Here is a 22760-nt window from a genome sequence, read left to right on the forward strand (position 1 = left end):
TTTTTTTAGCTCTATATTATAATAATAATGATGATAATAATAATAATAATAATAATAATAATAATTAGTAGTAGTAATCGCAATAGTAATATTTAAAATGCTTATTATTTTAAAGCCCTATATAATTATTAATAATATTTAAAATGTTTTTTTAGAAGCTCCATATAATTATAATAATAATAATGATAATATTTCAAATGAAAATGATTTTAAAGCTCTATATAATGATGATGATAATAATAATAATAGTATTAAACTAAATATTAAACACTGAATTAAGAACATAGTGTCGCGCTTCATATTTATTTAATTAAATCCGCAGTCGTTGCTGTTTAATGATCGCTTAATTTAGATTAATCATGCAGCCCTAATTTGTTTGATATTTTCTCTATTCATAATGCAATGATATTCACACATTTTTAAGTGTGTCTTATTCAGCTTTTGTGAGCTTCTTTAATTGAAATGAACAGATGAATCTGGTCAGTTTTGTGTTTTTCCTCTTGCGACTCTTCACCAGTGTTTGTGTGTGTGTGTGTTTGTGTGTGTGTGTGTGTGTGTGTGTGTGTGTGTGTGTGTGTGTGTGTTTGAGCAGGTGATGGAGTATCTGCCCGGCGGTGACCTCATGGCTCTGATGAACAGATATGAAGATCAGATAGACGAGTCTATGGCTCAGTTTTACCTGGCCGAGCTCGTACAGGCCCTTCACTCGGTGCATCAGATGGGATACGTTCACAGGTACACCAAACACTTCTCATCCATGAACACGATTGGCTACTTGCTATTGCTAGTCACTGATAGGTGGTATTTATTAGAGGGAGGGGCATTCTCACTCTAGAGAGCATTTGACATTATTAATAATTTATGTATACTTTTTTGTATCTTTTTTTATATATTTATTTTTACACATATTGTACATACTTATGCTGATTTATTAATAATTTATGTATAATTTTGTATCTTACACATTTATATGTATATATTTTTTATACATACACCCATTGTACATATTTATGCTAGTTTATTAATAATTTATGTATAATAAAAAATGAATGCTCTATTTAATAATAGTAATAATAATAAATCATCATAAACAATTAATTATTTTTACATTACATTACATTTCTGCTTGTTCTCTTTCTTTTGTCAGGAATGTTAAACCAGAGAACATTCTGATCGACCGCACGGGTCACATTAAACTGGCCGACTTCGGATCGGCAGCCAGACTGACGGCTAACAGAACGGTACGAGTGTGAAGACATTATTATATATATATATATATATATTTATCAGAGAGAAACCCTTTCATGTGATGCTGAATAAGTGTTTAAATTAGTGCTGTCAATCGATTAAAAATATGAACTAGATTAATCACAATTTCACAGTTAATCTCCAAATTAATGTAGAAACAACATAAAGACAGTATATTATAAATACTTGTTTAATGGCATCTTTTTATGAATAAAGGTCAGTATCTCTGATACTAATACAGCCACTGATGTCTCGAAGAAAATATTTCTTTCCCAGAATTTTAAACATTAATTTTAGCCATTCAACATTACAGTGTAATTTAAAGCTATCAATTTTTTTTATATTTATTAGGCTTCAAAAAATATAACAACTTTTAATTTAAGTAAACTTCAAACGATCCTCACATAAACTTATAATAAATGTCATATTTACCTGTGCACTTCCAAATATACAGAAATTGGATAAAGTTATCAAACAGTCTGCACCGCATAAATTAAATATAGACTAATCCTTATTAAAGCTACAAAAGTTCTTTAGTCTTTTTAGTTCTTATAAATGTCCTCAGTTCCCTGTGTTCTGTGATTAACTCTCCTGGAAGACAGAATTATTGGCTGCTGTCCCTTTAAGAGCGGCCGCTGCTGCACGACACATCTCACACACGCCTCATTCTCTCACTACTCTTACGTTCATTTAAGACTTTAACTCTTTTAAGACTGCTCTTATGAGGGTACTCGACAAAACGGCATAATTGTGTGTGTTATTTTTCGTTCAAGCACGAAAGAGAACTGTATTCGGGCGCACGATACTGGTGTGTGTGTGTGTGTGTGTGTGTGGACATTCACAGACAGCGCATTCACTTTTGTCTTGTTGCGCTTGAATGGTTTAAAAGCATTTGCATGAAGAAGAGCGTGATCATATAATGTAATGCTGTCCAAAGAATGACACAAAAAACGGATGCTGCGTTAATTGCTTTAACGCGTTAAACTGGACAAATATTAATCACATGCATTAACGCGTTACACTGTGTCCTAACCAGACGCGATGCGATAAGATTCCAGCAACAAATAATGTGTCTGTCCACACTAGATGTGACGCGACTGCGAAATGCATCAAAATCAATCAAACCCACAGCCAATCAGAACAGCGTGTGGGTGGAGTCAGCCAATCAGAACAGCGTGTGGGCGGAGTCAGCCAATCAGAACACCGTGTGGGCTGAGTCAGCCAATCAGAACACCGTGTGGGCGGAGTCTCGCGGCACCAGAGAGTAATCTCGACGGCACTCGCAAGAAAATGGATAAGTCGCTACATAATCAAATTCACAAATATTACACCATTTAAACATTATTAAAATACATACTGAGTTACTAAAGCAATCTTTGTCAAAGAATACACTTGTTTGTTCACAGTTTGAACGTTCTTGTTTCCATTTGTTTAATTTGAAGATCTGAGGTGAATTCTCCATTGTTGCTTTTACAGCTTCAAAGCTGGAGCACTAAATGATATTCAGAGTCACATGACACGCTTTTAACATTAAATAAAGCACATAAACAGCGCCTGAGATCATCATCGCCACACTTTGTGTTTGTTGTTCCAGCGCGACGTCACAGAAAAATAGAAACCGTTTCTAAAATAGAATCGTCGTGTGTCGCCGTCGCTCCTGGTTTGGACAAACACTCTGATCAACATGGAGAAGAGGCTTTTATCGCTCGTTGCGTGTAGTTAGGACACAGTGTTAACGTTGACAGCCCTAGTTTAAATATGTTGTCAGTGCACCGTGTTTTACTTCGATATCCAGAGGTTAATTCATTGGTGTGTGGTTATGTGGAATAGGTGACGTGCTCCAAACTCCCGGTGGGAACTCCAGACTTCACGGCGCCTGAGATCCTGTCGGGACTCAGCTTCGGCCCCGAGAGCGACTGGTGGTCCCTGGGAGTCATCGCTTACGAGATGATCTACATGAAATCACCCTTCGCTGACGGCACGTCCACTAAAACCATCAACAACATCATCAACTTTCAGGTGAACCCAGCAGTGTGAATTACTTTTTATTATTAATAATCCTGAAGCTCAAACAGTAGATCGATGGCGCTTGCAACGCCAAGGTCATGGGTTCGGTTCCCAGGGAAAGCAAGAACTGATAAGAATGTAAATGTGTACCTTAAAAAAAATAAATATATATATATATATATATACATGCAGACCCTTTCCAAAAAATTAGAATATCATGGAAAAGTTTATTTATTTTCATAATTCCATTCAAAACGTTAAACTTCCATAGATTATAGATTCAAGGCCCACAACTTAAACGATTTCAAGTATTTAGTTGTTTATTTGTACATAATTTGGGCTTCCAGCTCATAAAACCCACGAAAACAGGATTTCAAAAAATTAGAATATTACATGAAATCACACAGTAATTACACAGTGATACCATGGTCACTGAACCAGGTTTTGGTTATTTTGGCAGTGTGGGCAGGTGCAAATCCTGGCCATACGGATATACGGATATATAACTCATCCGTTTTAATTATATTATGCCTTACATTTCTGTATAATTAAGGGCGTGGCCACTTGAGTGACAGGTGGATTGTCGCTGATGTCACTACTAGCCGTTTGTCTGCTGTCTGTTAGCATCACGTCACCTCAGCTAATCCGCCTCGCTGCACACTTTCGTTTATTACTCCCTGAAACGCCTCCATTGTAGTCTTGAGTTTCTTCCGGGAACGAACACGTCACAATATTCCTCATTTAAATAATTAATGTGCAGAATAAAGGGGCGGGGCCTGGTTGAGTTAATTAGTAGTGTTGAAACCGGCGGTTATGGAAAGGGGCGGGGCATTTCCCAAACACACTCGAAGTGCTCGACCAATCACAACACACTGCTCCAGCCGACCAATCAGAGCACAGCGTGCTTTTCAGAAGGAGGGGCTTCATAGAGACAGGAAGTAAACAGAGCGTTACTGACAGACTGGGAAGAGAGGAGCCGCAACAATGGAGAATATGAGGAGAATAATCAACATTCAAGCAGGAAAACCTGCTCTAGTAGAGCCTGAAAACAACATCAAGACTTTGAAAAAGGACATTATATGGCCTTTTTAATTTAGAAGTAAATCTTTGTTTTAATTAAGAGTGAATACATAAATCAAGAAATGTGCTGAACGTTGTTGAAATGATATATATAGCAATATATATGAATTTTTAGCTATATCAAGTCAAGCCACTTTTATTTCTATTGCACTTTATACAATGCAATTATTTTTGCAAAGCAGCTTCACAGTGATAAACAGAAAAATAACAGTATTAATGTTTGTAAAGTTCATCATCTATTATAAATAATATTCAACTTCAGCTATAAGCAGCTCTATAGAAGATAAGTGTCGTACTTCAGCTCATTTCAGTTCAAGTTTCAACTAAGTTTAGTTAAATCGATCGTCTTTAAAGCCACATAACCCAACTCCGCACACAAAAATGTAATGTTTTCATGTTCTCAGCGTTTTCTGAAGTTCCCCGAGGAGCCTAAAGCCAGCGCTCAGTTCCTGGAGCTCCTCCAGAGTGTGTTATGTGGATCTCGGGAGCGTCTGGGATACGAAGGCCTGCGCTCGCATCCGTTCTTCTCCTCCGTCGACTGGACCAACCTGAGACGCGGTGAGTGAAGCGCTCATCCGGCCTGAAGCACAAGGCCTCGCCAATGTCATCTTTCCATGTGTCTGTTAATTACGGGTTATTAATCCTTACGCTGACTTGCTGCTATTTCTGTAGCCTTTAAAGTGATTACTTCTCTTGTGTAATTGCTGGATTTGTTATAGCGGGCCGGAATGTGTCTCGGTGCACAGATTGCTCTGCAGGTTTAAGTGAAACACAGAGGATCTGAATTAATTCATTAAGCCTGTGGCGTAAAGCTCTGAGTTTATTATGAATCTGCTTTAAGGCTTTAGGACTGTTAGCTCCGGGTGTGCAGAACACACATCATCTTAAATCACAGTATTAGCACTTTAATATCACAGTAAACACACTGCAGTATTGATACATTTCTTATTATCACTGTTGTGTCCCTTAGTATTTTTGTGGAAATGCATACATTTTATTTTTCAGGATTCTTTGATGAATAGAAAGTTCAAAAGAACAACATTTTATTTAAAATAGATTCTTTTGCAACGTTATAAATGTCTTTATTGTCACTTTTGATTAATTTAACGCATCCTTGAGGAATACAAATATTATTAATTTTTTTAATCTTTCTTTCTCCGATCTTTTGAATGATTGTTAATGTCAACTGTTTTCAACACTGATAATAATCATAAATGTTTCTTGATCATCAAATCATCATATTAGAGTGATTTCTGAAGGATCATGTGACACTGAAGACTGGAGTAATGATGCTGAACATTCACAGGAATAAATTACACTTTACTGTATATTCACATAGAAAACAGATGATTTACATTATAATAATATTTCACTATTTCACTCTTTTAGCCTTGGTGAGCAGAAGATACTCTTATTTATTTATTTATTTATTTTTGTTAAGAGACACTACCAACTTTTCACCGGTAGTGTATATCAGTAGATCAGTTCATATGATAGTATTTACTGCCATAAAGTTTGATAACAAACCATGTCAATGGGGAAAAACATATATTTAATAATATGTTAAACACACACACACACACACACACACACTCTCTCTTGGGCAGCGGGTGGATTTCTGTGGAATTAGTCAGATTATAGAGTGTGCAGGTGTTCCCACAGAGAGAAGCTCTTAGATCAGTCACAGCCAAACCATAATGAGATAACACACACACACACCAATTTCTTGCTCATCCTGCTGAGTTTCCTACAGGATTTTGTTCCTTCAGGATTGAACCCTTGAACTCTTGTCGTATGAACAACTTGACAGAAATCCGTCTGATTTAAAGGGTTTGTGTAATGAGGAATGAAGGCTCTTTCTCACTAGTGCCTGACGATATAGCTGAAAATCAGAATATTTTTCCAAAGTTTGAGTTTTTTTGCATTTGTGTTTGGTAATTTATTAATTAATTAATTAATTTTATTTTTTGCCCGCCACAAAAAAGACATGATTTGATTGTTTCGAAATTGTTCACTGCAAAATCAGCACTAGTTAAAAAATAAATCAGCGAGCGAACACTGTATGATCCACGGGTCGGGCGGGACAAGTAAAAAATAAAAAACCATTACAATTAATTGCGGGTGAATGAGAGATAAATCATTAATGTGTTGATTTTAATAAAGACACAAAACTCTTAATTTCTTGTAAAATGCAATGAACGTGCATCACTTTTTTATTTTTGTTTATTTTTTTTACTAAGTTCCTCTCGTCAGGGAAAAATAATCAAGGAAAACCTGTTGCTGAAGCACCCCCTGGTGGTCATCATATAAAACACAAAGGAAAAAAACTACATGAGATATTGCTTAATAACTTAACAGCTTTAACTAAAATTATACACAAGGGTGGCGGATGGATGATTTGTTTTTAACAGTGGATTCGTTAGAACATCCATGCATCTCTAATAGACAGAGACCACTTACTGCTTTTTACTAAATAAGATCACAAAGGACTAAAAAAAATCTTATACTTAATGTTACAACAATGAAAAGTTACAGCATCTAAAACATACTTTATCTCATACAAAAATGATTCAAAATGGTAAAATACGTAATTTACAGCATCAACATGCTTTATCTTATACAAAAATGATTGAAAATGGTAAACCATGTAAGTTACAGCATCTGAATATACTTTATCTCATACAAAAATGATTACAATTGTAAAAACTTGAATTACGGCATCTAAAACATACTTTATATTATACAAAAATCATTAAAAATGGTAAACAATGTAAGTTACAGCATCTAAAACATACTTTATATTATACAAAAATCATTAAAAATGGTAAACAATGTAAGTTACAGCATCTAAAACATACTTTATATTATACAAAAATCATTAAAAATGGTAAACAATGTAAGTTACAGCATCTAAAACATACTTTATATTATACAAAAATCATTAAAAATGGTAAACAATGTAAGTTACAGCATCTGAATATACTTTATCTCTTAAAAAATTATAAAAATGGTAAAAACTTGAATTACGGCATCTAAAACATACTTTATCTCATACAAAAAGGATTAAAAATGGAAAACAACGTACGTTACAGCATCTAAAACATACGTTATCTCTTATAAGTATAATATTATATATATTATATTATATATTATATATAATACAAATATTGTAAGTTACAGCATCTGAATATACTTTATCTCATACAAAAATGATTACTTTTTTTTTTTTTTTTTTTTTTTTTTTTTACATTTTTTGGGATAAAATTCATATTGTGTGGCCGCTTCACCCTAGAAAATGTTACTAATAAATTAGTAGTTATTTCTATATGTCTGATATGATCGTGATCGATTAGATTAGATGTCAAATTGACCTGCAACTGTTAATTCCACTCATTGTCCGTTTTCTGAGATGAATCAGCTCTGTGTGTGTGTGTGTGTGTGTGTGTGTGTGTGTGTGTGTTGAGCTGTTGAGGTGATTAACACATTCAGACGAGCTGAAGAATGGTGTGTGCGTGTGTGTGTGTGTGTGTGCAGTGTTTCTGTCAGATTCTTCTTGTTGTTGTTTTTTAAATGAATAAATCAATTGTGTAAATGTATAAACAAAAACCCTAGCGGCAGATGCAGTGTGTGTCAATACAGCTGTGTGTGTGTGTGTGTGTGTGTGTGTGTGTGTGTGTGTGTGTGTGTGTGTGTGTGAGATGTGTAGGTTTAGGGGTCGGGTTTGTGTGTGTGTGTGTGTGTGAGATGGGTAGGTTTAGGGGTCGGGTTAGTGTGTGTGTGTGTGTGTGTGTGTGTGATGGGTAGGTTTAGGGGTTGGGTTAGTGTGTGTGTGTGTGTGTGTGAGATGGGTAGGTTTAGGGGTTGGGTTAGTGTGTGTATGATGGGTAGGTTTAGGGGTTGGGTTGGTGTGTGTATGCGAGATGGGTAGGTTTAGGGGTTGGGTTAGTGTGTGTGTGTGTGAGATGGGTAGGTTTAGGGGTTGGGTTAGTGTGTGTGTGTGTGAGATGTGTAGGTTTAGGGGTTGGGTTGGTGTGTGTGTGTGTGAGATGGGTAGGTTTAGGGGTTGGGTTAGTGTGTGTGTGTGTGTGAGATGTGTAGATTTAGGGGTTGGGTTAGTGTGTGTGTGTGTGTGTGAGATGGGTAGGTTTTGGGGTTGGGTTAGTGTGTGTGTGTGTGTGTGTGAGATGTGTAGGTTTAGGGGTTGGGTTGGTGTGTGTATGCGAGACGGGTAGGTTTAGGGGTTGGGTTAGTGTGTGTGTGTGTGTGTGAGATGTGTAGGTTTAGGGGTTGGGTTAGTGTGTGTGTGTGTGAGATGGGTAGGTTTAGGGGTTGGGTTAGTGTGTGTGTGTGTGTGAGATGTGTAGGTTTAGGGGTTGGGTTAGTGTGTGTGTGTGAGATGGGTAGGTTTAGGGGTTGGGTTAGTGTGTGTGTGTGAGATGTGTAGGTTTAGGGGTTGGGTTAGTGTGTGTGTGTGTGAGATGGGTAGGTTTAGGGGTTGGGTTAGTGTGTGTGTGTGTGTGAGATGTGTAGGTTTAGGGGTTGGGTTGGTGTGTGTATGCGAGATGGGTAGGTTTAGGGGTTGGGTTAGTGTGTGTGTGTGAGAGATGGGTAGGTTTAGGGGTTGGGTTAGTGTGTGTGTGAGAGATGGGTAGGTTTAGGGGTTGGGTTAGTGTGTGTGTGTGAGATGGGTAGGTTTAGGGGTTGGGTTAGTGTGTGTGTGTGTGAGATGTGTAGGTTTAGGGGTTGGGTTAGTGTGTGTGTGTGTGAGATGGGTAGGTTGAGGGGTCGGGTTAGTGTGTGTGTGTGTGTGATGGGTAGGTTTAGTGGTCGGGTTAGTGTGTGTGAGATGAGTAGGTTTAGGGGTTGGGTTAGTGTGTGTGATGGGTAGGTTGAGGGGTCGGGTTAGTGTGTGTGTGTGTGTGATGGGTAGGTTTAGTGGTCGGGTTAGTGTGTGTGAGATGAGTAGGTTTAGGGGTTGGGTTAGTGTGTGTGATGGGTAGGTTGAGGGGTCGGGTTAGTGTGTGTGTGTGTGTGATGGGTTGGGTTAGTGTAAAGGGACAGAATATACAGTTTGTACAGTATAAAAACCATTACGCCTATATGGAATGTCCTCACAAGCATAGCAAAACAAACGTGTGTGTGTGTGTGTGTGCGGATCTCGCGTCGGGTTTTGGCTGTGACTCACTCTGATTAGCCAAGACTGCTGCAGTGAGAGAGAGAGCGGGCGAGCGAGTTATTGCGCTACAGTCTCATCACTGAGACCCCCCCTCTCTCTCTCCCTCTCCCTCTCTCTCTCTCTCCTCCAGTCTGTTTTTCTCACCGACCCTCTCACATGTTTTCTCCTCTCGTCTCCTCCAGCGCTCCCTCCGTTTGTTCCTTCTCTGCGCTCTGATGATGACACCTCTAATTTCGAGGAGCCGGACCGGCCCGTGGTCCCCGCCGCCTCGACCCTCGATCGCCCTCGCTCAGGCTTCCACGGACAAGACCTGCCCTTTGTAGGCTGGTGCTTTAGTCGGGCTCTGAGCGCACTGGCCAAGTCTGAGTGAGTGCGCACACACACACACACACACACACACACACACACACACACACACACACACACACACACACACACACACACACGCTGATTTGACTAGTCTAGTCACAGGTGGTCCATTGGTGCGGAGACGGTCACATCACCACGGCGACTGTCACCAGGCAACATTGTGGCTGAATGCGAGGTATTGCTTCTCTCGCGCGCTCATGTGTCATTAAGATGAATGAGAGAGTGTGTGTGTGTGTGTGTGCGTGCGGATGTTTTTGTAACGGAGACTCACGGATCTGGGAATATCTCTTGGATGTGTTGCCATGTGCATATGCAGGTATAAAGCAGTGATTCTCGCGCGCGCTCATGTGTCTTTAAGATGAATGAGAGTGAGTGTGTGTGTGTGTGTGTGTGTGTGTGTGGGGGGATGTTTTTGTAACGGAGACTCACGGATCAGGGAATGGATCACAGATGTGCATGCAGGGGAACGGGAAACCCTCGTCCGGAGTGTGTGTGTGTGTGTGTGTGATCGTGCAGCACAATGAAATCCCCATCAGCACGTAAACACTGTGTAACGTGAGCGGATCTGTGTTTGCCGAGATGTGGGCTGTTGTTTTGGTCTGCGTTCGCATCTTATCTTCTGGCTCGGTGTTTATTGGACGGGTGTATTTCAGCTATGAATCAGAAGAAAAGCATGAGAACAAATTAAAAATTTATTTAAAAAAAAAAATTTTTTTCCCCAAATTTCTCATTACAGTAATTTTTTACATCATTTGCCCCCTAATGTTATTACCATAATGCAAAAAGTCTCCTTACTGTAAAATTTGTTAAATTATTTTTATTTAATTTCCCCCCTAATTTTCATTATTGTAATGTTTTTATTTATTTTATTTTAGTGAGATTTTCTGTTTTTTTTAATTTTTTATTTATTTAATTTCCTCCCATTTGTCATTACCATAATGTGAAAAAAGTCTTATTACTGTAATATTTATTTCCTTTTTTTTTTAAATTCCCCCCAAAATCTCACTATTGTAATGTTTTTTATTTATTTAAATGGTTTAATTTAAATTTTCCCATCTCCGTTAACATAATGCAAAAAAAAAAAAAAACTTATTATTGTCATGGTAAAGTATTTAAATATCATTGCCTGTTTTTAATTAGTTGATTTTAATACATGCTTTACAAAATAAGTGTATTGCAGTAATGAGAATTTCTCAAGAGAGCATCTGGATCCATTGCAGTGGTGTGTGTGTGTGTGTGTGTGTGTGTGTGTGTGTGTGTGTGTGTGTGTGTGTGTGTGTGTGTGTGTGTGTGTGTGTGTGTGTGTGTGTGTGTGTGTGTGTGTGTGTGTGTGTGTGTGTGTGTGTGTGTGTGTGTGTGTGTGTGTGTGTGTGTGTGTGTGTGTGTGTGAGAGAGACATCCTGCCCAGTGATTCCCTGCATCTATGAATGCATTCAAGCGTGAGTTTATTGTTATGCGCCGCTCAGTTCCTGTGTGCTGTAAGATCATAATGTGGATCAACTGAAGGTCTCGGTCGGGAATCTGGTCCCAGATGAGCCGTAAATAACGTGTTTTTTCCCAGGAGCTGAAGGGAAAGCACAGGGAAAAACAGTCAGGTGAAGCTTTATAACGTTAGTCAGAAAGGAAATGAAGCCAGAACCCAGAATGCATTATTATGGTAGCCATGGTGAGTTTCCTTTCATACGCATATTCTCTCTCTAATCCTGAAATGCGTATTTGCCCAGCTGTATGTCATGTTGCTGTCGTCTTGATAAAGCGCTTCCAGCATCATGAAATCTGCCGAACACACACAGCCCCAGCAGAGGAGCGTGGGAATGTTAATGCAGAAGCGCAGCTGCTGATTGGTGCACCGGAGATGTGTTGCGATATGAGAACACTGGATCCGTCTTGAGACAAACAAACATCTGTAGTAATGAGTGATGTATCTTGTGAGGACCGTAAACTGCGCTTCACTGATGCACGCTTCTGAAATGCATGCATTGAGACTGCAGTAGGTGTGTTGTTTATTGGACTTGATGTGTCGTCATTCATGCAACACACATCTGTTTCTTCAGTGCGATAGAAAAACATGCGTTTATCAAGCAGTGCAATAGAAAAACATGCGTTTATCAGGCAGTGCGATAGAAAAACATGCATTTATCAGGCAGTGCGATAGAAAAACATGCATTTATCAGGCAGTGCGATAGAAAAACATGCATTTATCAGGCAGTGCGAAAGAAAAACATGCGTTTATCAGGCAGTGCGAAAGAAAAACAAGCCAGTGCAATAGAAAAACATGCATTTATCAGGCAGTGCGATAGAAAAACAAGCCAGTGCAATAGAAAAACATGCATTTATCAGGCAGTGCGATAGAAAAACATGCGTTTATCAGGCAGTGCGATAGAAAAACATGCGTTTATCAGGCAGTGCGATAGAAAAACATGCGTTTATCAGGCAGTGCGAAAGAAAAACATGCGTTTATCAGGCAGTGCGATAGAAAAACAAGCCAGTGCAATAGAAAAACATGCATTTATCAGGCAGTGCGATAGAAAAACAAGCCAGTGCAATAGAAAAACATGCGTTTATCAGGCAGTGCGATAGAAAAACAAGCCAGTGCAATAGAAAAACATGCATTTATCAGGCAGTGCGATAGAAAAACAAGCCAGTGCAATAGAAAAACATGCATTTATCAGGCAGTGCGATAGAAAAACAAGCCAGTGCGATAGAAAAACATGTTTATCAGGCAGTGCGATAGAAAAACATGCGTTTATCAGGCAGTGCGATAGAAAAACATGCGTTTATCAGGCAGTGCGATAGAAAAACATGCGTTTATCAGGCAGTGCGAAAGAAAAACATGCGTTTATCAGGCAGTGCAATAGAAAAACAAGCCAGTGCAATAGAAAAACATGCATTTATCAGGCAGTGCGATAGAAAAACAAGCCAGTGCAATAGAAAAACATGCGTTTATCAGGCAGTGCGATAGAAAAACAAGCCAGTGCAATAGAAAAACATGCATTTATCAGGCAGTGCGATAGAAAAACAAGCCAGTGCAATAGAAAAACATGCGTTTATCAGGCAGTGTGATAGAAAAACATGCGTTTATCAAGCAGTGCGAAAGAAAAACATGCGTTTATCAGGCAGTGCAATAGAAAAACATGCGTTTATCAGGCAGTGCAATAGAAAAACATGCGTTTATCAGGCAGTGCGAAAGAAAAACATGCGTTTATCAGGCAGTGCGATAGAAAAACAAGCCAGTGCAATAGAAAAACATGCGTTTATCAAGCAGTGCGATAGAAAAACATGTTTATCAGGCAGTGCGATAGAAAAACATGCGTTTATCAAGCAGTGCGATAGAAAAACATGTTTATCAGGCAGTGCGATAGAAAAACAAGCCAGTGCAATAGAAAAACATGCGTTTATCAGGCAGTGCGATTGAAAAACATGCGTTTATCAAGCAGTGCAATAGAAAAACATGCGTTTATCAAGCAGTGCGATAGAAAAACAAGCCAGTGCAATAGAAAAACATGCGTTTATCAGGCAGTGCAATAGAAAAACAAGCGTTTATCAGGCAGTGCAATAGAAAAACATGCGTTTATCAGGCAGTGCAATAGAAAAACATGCGTTTATCAAGCAGTGCAATAGAAAAACATGCGTTTATCAGGCAGTGCAATAGAAAAACATGCGTTTATCAGGCAGTGCAATAGAAAAACATGCGTTTATCAGGCAGTGCAATAGAAAAACATGCGTTTATCAAGCAGTGCAATAGAAAAACATGCGTTTATCAAGCAGTGCAATAGAAAAACATGGGTTTATCAAGCAGTGCAATAGAAAAACATGCGTTTATCAAGCAGTGCAATAGAAAAACATGGGTTTATCAAGCAGTGCAATAGAAAAACATGGGTTTATCAAGCAGTGCAATAGAAAAACATGCGTTTATCAGGCAGTGCAATAGAAAAACATGCGTTTATCAAGCAGTGTGATAGAAAAACATGCGTTTATCAAGCAGTGCAATAGAAAAACATGCGTTTATCAAGCAGTGCAATAGAAAAACAAGCCAGTGCAATAGAAAAACATGCGTTTATCAAGCAGTGCGATAGAAAAACATGTTTATCAGGCAGTGCGATAGAAAAACATGTTTATCAGGCAGTGTGATAGAAAAACATGCGTTTATCAAGCAATGCGATAGAAAAACATGTTTATCAGGCAGTGCGATAGAAAAACATGCGTTTATCAGGCAGTGCGATTGAAAAACATGCGTTTATCAGGCAGTACAATAGAAAAACATGCGTTTATTAGGCAGTGCGATAGAAAAACATGCGTTTATCAGGCAGTGCAATAGAAAAACATGCGTTTATTAGGCAGTGCGATAGAAAAACATGCGTTTATCAGGCAGTGCAATAGAAAAACATGCGTTTATCAGGCAGTGCGATAGAAAAACATGCGTTTATCAGGCAGTGCAATAGAAAAACATGTGTTTATCAAGCAGTACAATAGAAAAACATGCGTTTATTAGGCAGTGCGATAGAAAAACATGCGTTTATTAGGCAGTGCAATAGAAAAACATGCGTTTATCAGGCAGTGCGATAGAAAAACATGCGTTTATCAGGCAGTGCGATAGAAAAACATGCGGTTATCAAGCAGTGCGATAGAAAAACATGTTTATCAAGCAGTGCAATAGAAAAACATGCGTTTATCAAGCAGTGCAATAGAAAAACGCGTTTATCAGGCAGTGCTATAGAAAAACATGCGTTTATCAGGCAGTGCGATAGAAAAACATGCGTTTATCAGGCAGTGCGATAGAAAAACATGCGTTTATCAGGCAGTGCGATAGAAAAACATGTGTTTATCAGGCAGTGCAATAGAAAAACAAGCCAGTGCAATAGAAAAACATGCATTTATCAGGCAGTGCGATAGAAAAACATGCATTTATCAGGCAGTGCGATAGAAAAACAAGCCAGTGCAATAGAAAAACATGCATTTATCAGGCAGTGCGATAGAAAAACATGTTTATCAGGCAGTGCTATAGAAAAACATGCATTTATCAGGCAGTGCGATAGAAAAACAAGCGTTTATCAGGCAGTGCGATAGAAAAACATGCGTTTATCAAGCAGTGCGATAGAAAAACATGCATTTATCAGGCAGTGTGATAGAAAAACATGCGTTTATCAGGCAGTGCGAAAGAAAAACATGTGTTTATCAGGCAGTGCTATAGAAAAACAAGCCAGTGCAATAGAAAAACATGCATTTATCAGGCAGTGCGATAGAAAAACAAGCCAGTGCAATAGAAAAACATGCGTTTATCAAGCAGTGCGATAGAAAAACAAGCCAGTGCAATAGAAAAACATGCGTTTATCAAGCAGTGCGATAGAAAAACAAGCCAGTGCAATAGAAAAACATGCGTTTATCAGGCAGTGTGATAGAAAAACAAGCCAGTGCAATAGAAAAACATGCGTTTATCAGGCAGTGCTATAGAAAAACAAGCCAGTGCAATAGAAAAACATGCGTTTATCAAGCAGTGCGATAGAAAAACAAGGCAGTGCGATAGAAAAACAAGGCAGTGCAATAGAAAAACATGCGTTTATCAGGCAGTGCGATAGAAGAACAAGGCAGTGCGATAGAAAAAGATGCGTTTATCAGGCAGTGCGAAAGAAAAACATGCGTTTATCAAGCAGTGCGATAGAAAAACATGCGTTTATCAAGCAGTGCGATAGAAAAACAACCGTCACCATGGTAACCCGGGACGGAACCACAATCGCCGTCCCCGCGCAACAGGGCTACACCGGGCGGCACGTCACCATGCTTACAGATGGCAAAGAGATGCATTTTTCCTTCCTTTCCAAGTACAGGGATGCAAACAGTGCGCTTTTCGGCGCCTCCCGCTTTTTTCACGTCAGTTTGGGTGACAAATTCATCTGAAGCCTATTTCATAGCTTAATGTGAGGGACAGAAGTCTATTTACATCATTAAAGTTTACGAAAAATCGTTTTCCCTCCTCTGCGGCTGTCAGTCATTCTACATTCAGTATACAAACAGCGCGCGCGCCTCGTCCGGTTACAGCAGCATACAAGCACGGTAAAACTCTCTCCAATATGATATTCACATTATAATGCTTGATCTGTAGAGAAAAGGCTGTGGATTTGCATAAAATGACTTTATTTTGTTGGAGTTTGTTGCTGTTTTTAAACGACTCGCTACCGTGTGCCTGTTAGATCACACATCACAAGGACTCGGCATCAAACGCACAATAACTGGAATTTAAAACTGTGAAGAAACAAATGATCAATAAACTGTTGGACAGATAGACACTAGGATTTGTGCGCTCGACATTTCTTCGCTTTGTGCCGTGAACTTTTAAATGCGCACTTGTGCAGCGCTGCACACTGTGACTCCATGTTGCTTTGAGCACATCATTCTGCGCCCGCGATGCGCATACGCGCTTTGTGCGCTCTGTTTTGAAGCGTTTCATATTTTCATAGTTTTGCGCACTGAAATATTATTAAAAGCCTATATTTTTGTATACCTAGCCTGCACAATACATTTAAAATAAGCATAATTTAATTGTATGCTATTTCTGTGTAGTGTAGTGTAGGCTATATAAATATACACACTTCTGAATTCTTGACATTCATATATAAATTTAAAATTGTCAAATGTATGATTGCCTGATTGAATTTTATAAGAGTACTAAAAGTAATTTGTTTTTATTAACATTTTAGATTTGATAAAATTACTGTGCAGATTTTTTCAAGAATTACTTTTTGCTGCTGATTTATACACTCACTAAGTTTAATAAAAATACATAATAATACATTTATGTAATATTTAAAGGTGTTAACTGTAATCTTACACTGCAAAATGATCACTTACAAAGGATTAAATTCATCACAATTATGTAAGTATCTGGATATTTTCTGTGGGGCGAGGGCTTCGATAACCTCGCTCTTTTTATGGGGGGGGGGGGGGTGTCTCAGTTTGATCGGCGGGGGGGGGGGGGGGGGTCTCAGTATATTTTCCTGCTTTTTTGTCCTTAGCCAATCACATGCCTGAGAACTTCAATGCTCGGACAGGGCAGAGCAAATTTAGTTTCCTGTCCTCCTCAGAAACAAAAGGAGGAGGATGGAAAGAGTGAAGGTTAATAACCTGAGAGCGAAATGCTGTGGACAATACTTTGGGCACATATCCTGGTCTCGGTCTCAAAGTCACCCTGACCAGACCAGGAGCGAAGTCCATGCATGACTTTCTGACAGAAAGAGCTTGCAATTCCCCCACCTGCTTCAACGAAGTCAAAGCTAACAAAAGAGTAACCTTGAGAGTCAGAATCCGCTCCAGAGCTGACTCTAAGGGCTCAAAGGGAGGCTCCGTTAAGCCCTCCAGGACGACCGACAGGTCCCAAGGGGGAATTCCAGGGGAGCGTGCTGGTTTCAGGCGCCTAACCCCATGCATAAATGCTGAGACTAACCTCAGTTTACCCCGGGGGATCTCATCCAACTCTTTCTGAGCGGCAATAGCAGCAACGTATACTCTCAGAGTGGTAGCGGCCGCTCCAGAAGCAAACTTCTCCTGTAGGAATTCCAGCACTGAAGCCACTGGGCAGCTGACTGGGTCCCTGGCGTGTGCTGAACACCATGACTCAAAAATCCTCCACTTAGAGAAATACAGCCTTCTCGTGGAAAGGGCTCTCGCACTCGCAATGGTCTCCTGGACGTCAGCGGGAAGACCAAAGCTCAAAGCTAGCGGCCTCTGATGGGCCATACACACAGCTTCCAAATGTCGGGGTGAGGGGGGGGGGGGTTCCAGAAGAGGAACAAGCTCCGAAAACCACGGCTGGGACGGCCAGAATGGGGCTACAAGTAGGAGACGGGCTCCGCTCTCCCTTACTCTGGACAGAACCTCCTGGATCAACTTGAAGGGCGGGAATGCATAAAGTTTCCGCATCGGCCATGGGTGGGCGAATGCATCTATCCCCAACGGTGCTGGGGGGCTCAGGGAGAACCAAAGTGAGCATTGGGGCGACTCCTGTGATGCAAAGAGGTCCACTTCTGCTTTTCCGAACACGTCCCAAATCAGGGCTACTGTTCGGCGGTTCAACATCCATTCCCCCGACCTGAGCTTCTGCCTCGACAGAAAATCCGCTGCGAGGTTCAGGATCCCAGGGACATGGACTGCCCTCAGTGAGAGGAACTTGTCCTGAGACCACAGGAGGAGGTGGCGCACATGCCTGTCCAGGGTGCGCGACAGTGAACCCCCCTGCCGGTTTACATGGGACACTACCGCCATATTGTCTGTTCTGACAATGACATGGTGTCCTTTGAGAAAGGGGAGAAAGTGATGCAGAGCCAGAAAGACGGCTCTCAGCTCCAAGCTGTTTATGTGCCAAGAGAGGGTCTCGCCAGTCCAGATCCCACATGCTGGTCTGCCTTCGAAAACCGCTCCCCAGCTGGTCAGAGAGGCATCCGTCGTAATCATCTGGTGACGGAATACCGCACCCATGCTGACCCCTTTCCGAAGGAAGAGGGGGTCCCGCCAAATTGACAGGGCACGGAAGCAACTGCGTGACACCTTCAACAGGCGAAGGGCTGGACCCGTGGGCCGAGCCCCTGAGAGCTTCATCCACCACAGAAAAGGTCTCATGTGGAGTAGACCTAGGGGTAGCACAGGGGAGGCTGCGGCCATGAGGCCCAGAAGCCTGCGGCAAGTGCCCACAGAAACATGATGGCCTAGCGTGAAGCGGGCCAATCATGTCACCAAACTGGAAATCCGCGCAGGAGCCAAGCGGGCCTGCATCAGAACGGAATCCATGTGTACCCCCAAGAAAGCTGTGTGTTGAGCTGGGGTAAGAACGCTCTTCTCCGTATTTAACCTCAAACCGAGAGACCTCCGAAGGACAATGTCCCTGTGGTGAGTCACTAACTCCCTGGAGTGGGCTAAAAGGAGCCAATCGTCCAGGTAATTGAGAATACGGATGCCCTGGAGCCGCAACGGGGCCAGAGCAGCATCCATACACTTTGTGAACGTCCTCGGTGCTTGAGCGAGGCCAAAGGGTAGGACCCTGTACTGGTACGCTCTTTCTCCAAAGGCGAACCTGAGGAACCTCCTGTGTCGCCGTACGACCTGGATGTGAAAATAGGCATCCTTGAGGTCTACTGTCACGAATTAATCTCCCAACCGAATTTGAGATATGATAGCTTTCAGCATCAACATCTTGAATTTCCCTTTGTAAAGAGAGAAATTTAGTCGGCGGAGGTCTAGTATGGGTCGCAGGCCACCGCCCTTCTTCTGGACTAGGAAATAACGTCTGTAAAAGCCCTGTTCGATTTCCCCCGAAGGAACCTCCTCTATCGCCCCTTTGAGTAGAAGGGACGAAATCTCCTGCTGTAGTACAGAAGCCTCTGCGGTGCTGTCGATTACAGTAGGAAAGACCCCGTTGAAGCAGGGGGGGTTGCGACAAAACTGAAGCGTGTAGCCGAGTCGAACTGTGCGAAGGATCCAAGGCGATACCCCTGGTAGGCGCTCCCATTCTTGAAAGAAATGTGATAGGAAGAGGGGTGTTGCAGTGCAGAGGACATACCTGAGTCAGGGTGTCGCGCTGATTCCCGTGGGGTGGCGTGGTTGGCCATGGAGGAGAGCACCTGGCGTCCTGACACGTGATGGGAGGTACCACTGCCTGGATCAGAGTGACTGGGTCTGCCTGCTCCTGAGGAAAACGAAATGTGCCTCCGAGGATGCGATCGGCAGGTATAAAGTGCGTCGGGGGTGAGTGGAGAGAGCAAAATGCGTCTCCTTCCTCCCGCGCCGGATTGAGTGAAAAGGGAAAAATAGGGACTGCACTTCGAAACACATTGGGTGGCGAAGGTGACAGGGTAGGAAAAGGAGAGCTGGTTAGAGGTGGGCAGAAACGCTTGCGAGGTCTGTCCCAATCTCGTAGATCGAGAGGAGCTCTCCTTTAGAGGGTCAGGAACGGCTCGAGGAAGCTGGAGCGGCCGGTTTGTTGGACTGCTTCAGCTGAAGACGTCTGTGAGGTCGCTGGCGGGGAAACGGGCGACCGCGGGCTCCCCAAACCGTGGTTGGTGGGAGATGAGCCGGGTCATTCCTCCTAGTAGGGAACTCCGCTCTATGAGAGGGGCGTTCTCTGGGTTGAGAAGGGGAGGGGTTGGAAGATTCCCTAACCCTCCTAGGCATAAATTGCTTAAACGCAGCCGACTGAGACTTAGCAGCTCGGAATTTCTCAACCACCGTGTTGACCGCCTCCCCAAACAGACCAGACTGTGAAATAGGGGCGTCTAGGAGAAAAACGTTCTCTTTGTCGTGGATTTCCGTGAGATTAAGCCATAGATGGCACTCCGCGGCAACTGCACCTGCCATAGAACGGCCTACAGCGCGTGCAGTGTGCTTGGTGGCTCTTAGGGCCAGATCCGTGGCTTTACGAAGCTCTTTGACAGCTTCAGGAGTCACTCCATTTCCCTCGTCCATTTCCTTCAGGACGTCCGCCTGGTAGGCCTGAAGAATGTAGGATTTCCCGATAAGGGAGGAAGTAGTCCTACATGCTTTAGAAGGAAGGAGGGGACGCGACTTCCATGACGGTGCAGACGACGGAGCGAGGTGATTAGCTAATGTGTCCTCAACCGCTGGAATGGCGGAATAACCCTGCTCCACAGAACCCACGAGGTTGGTGAAGTCAGCGGCTGCCGCATTTGTCAGACGAGCAGAGAAAGGCTGCTTCCAGGATCTGGAAATCTCGTGATGCAGATCACTGAAAAAGGGCAGCTTTCTTCGCTCTGGCCTAGAATTAGGGCCACTAAGAAATCTCTCGTCGAGTTTAGACGACTGTGACTCGCGGGGCTCGTCAGGCCAGTCGATAGCGAGCTTCTCCGTAGCACGCGAAAGCACGTCCATAAGCTCCGTGTAAGCCGCAGTAGGCCGCGTTTCCTGGCCGCTAGGCGGGATAACGTCGTCGGTTAAAGCAGGGCCGAAATCCTCGGAGTCGGAAGCTGCAGTATAAATTACATCTTCCAGCCCGAAAGAAACCGTCTCGCATAAATAATCATGCGCGAACTCGACTGGCATGCCACGACGGGGGGAAATGAATGACTCTGGCGTGATTCTATAAGGGAAAGAGAACAAGCCAGTGCAATAGAAAAGCATGCGTTTATCAAGCAGTGCGATAGAAAAACATGCGTTTATCAGGCAGTGCGATAGAAAAACATGCGTTTATCAGGCAGTGCGATAGAAAAACATGCGTTTATCAGGCAGTGCGATAGAAAAACATGCGTTTATCAGGCAGTGCGATAGAAAAACATGCGTTTATCAGGCAGTGCGATAGAAAAACATGCGTTTATCAGGCAGTGCGATAGAAAAACATGTTTATCAGGCAGTGCGATAGAAAAACATGCGTTTATCAGGCAGTGCGATAGAAAAACATGCATTTATCAGGCAGTGCGATAGAAAAACATGCGTTTATCAGGCAGTGCGATAGAAAAACATGCGTTTATCAGGCAGTGCGATAGAAAAACATGTTTATCAGGCAGTGCGATAGAAAAACATGTTTATCAGGCAGTGCGATAGAAAAACATGTTTATCAGGCAGTGCGATAGAAAAACATGCATTTATCAGGCAGTGCGATAGAAAAACATGCGTTTATCAGGCAGTGCAATAGAAAAACATGTTTATCAGGCAGTGCGATAGAAAAACATGTTTATCAGGCAGTGCGATAGAAAAACATGTTTATCAGGCAGTGCGATAGAAAAACATGCGTTTATCAGGCAGTGCGATAGAAAAACATGCGTTTATCAGGCAGTGCGATAGAAAAACATGCGTTTATCAGGCAGTGCGATAGAAAAACATGCATTTATCAGGCAGTGCGATAGAAAAACATGTTTATCAGGCAGTGCGATAGAAAAACATGCATTTATCAGGCAGTGCGATAGAAAAACATGCGTTTATCAGGCAGTGCGATAGAAAAACATGCGTTTATCAGGCAGTGCGATAGAAAAACATGCGTTTATCAGGCAGTGCGATAGAAAAACATGCGTTTATCAGGCAGTGCGATAGAAAAACATGCGTTTATCAGGCAGTGCGATAGAAAAACATGTTTATCAAGCAGTGCGATAGAAAAACATGCGTATATCAGGCAGTGCGATAGAAAAACATGCGTTTATCAAGCAGTGCGATAGAAAAACATGCGTATATCAGGCAGTGCGATAGAAAAACATGCATTTATCAGGCAGTGCGATAGAAAAACATGCGTTTATCAGGCAGTGCGATAGAAAAACATGCATTTATCAGGCAGTGCTATAGAAAAACATGCGTTTATCAGGCAGTGCGATAGAAAAACATGCGTTTATCAGGCAGTGCGATAGAAAAACATGCGTTTATCAGGCAGTGCGATAGAAAAACATGTTTATCAGGCAGTGCGATAGAAAAACATGCGTTTATCAGGCAGTGCGATAGAAAAACATGTTTATCAGGCAGTGCGATAGAAAAACATGCGTTTATCAGGCAGTGCGATAGAAAAACATGCGTTTATCAGGCAGTGCGATAGAAAAACATGTTTATCAAGCAGTGCGATAGAAAAACATGCGTATATCAGGCAGTGCGATAGAAAAACATGCATTTATCAGGCAGTGCGATAGAAAAACATGTTTATCAGGCAGTGCGATAGAAAAACATGTTTATCAGGCAGTGCGATAGAAAAACATGCATTTATCAGGCAGTGCTATAGAAAAACATGCGTTTATCAGGCAGTGCGATAGAAAAACATGCGTTTATCAGGCAGTGCGATAGAAAAACATGCATTTATCAAGCAGTGCAATAGAAAAACATGCGTTTATCAAGCAGTGCGATAGAAAAACATGCGTTTATCAGGCAGTGCGATAGAAAAACATGCGTTTATCAAGCAGTGCGA

At 41.7% G+C, this 22760-nt stretch overlaps 1 protein-coding gene across 1 annotated transcript in view; it reads left to right on the forward strand.

Moving 5' to 3' along the window:
• The window catches only part of cita (citron rho-interacting serine/threonine kinase a), a 130807-nt gene that overhangs the window by 22166 nt on the left and 85881 nt on the right, over nucleotides 1-22760 (forward strand). Inside the window, exons 6-10 of the mRNA XM_079871938.1 lie at nucleotides 593-735; nucleotides 1148-1241; nucleotides 3079-3267; nucleotides 4740-4893; nucleotides 9694-9877. Of these exons, the coding sequence (XP_079728064.1) occupies nucleotides 593-735; nucleotides 1148-1241; nucleotides 3079-3267; nucleotides 4740-4893; nucleotides 9694-9877 (764 nt within the window). The remainder of the gene's footprint in view (nucleotides 1-592; nucleotides 736-1147; nucleotides 1242-3078; nucleotides 3268-4739; nucleotides 4894-9693; nucleotides 9878-22760) is intronic.

Source organism: Squalius cephalus (genome assembly GCF_949319135.1).
Source record: "Squalius cephalus genome assembly, chromosome: 5".
In the NCBI taxonomy this organism is placed as follows: Eukaryota; Metazoa; Chordata; class Actinopteri; order Cypriniformes; family Leuciscidae; genus Squalius; species Squalius cephalus.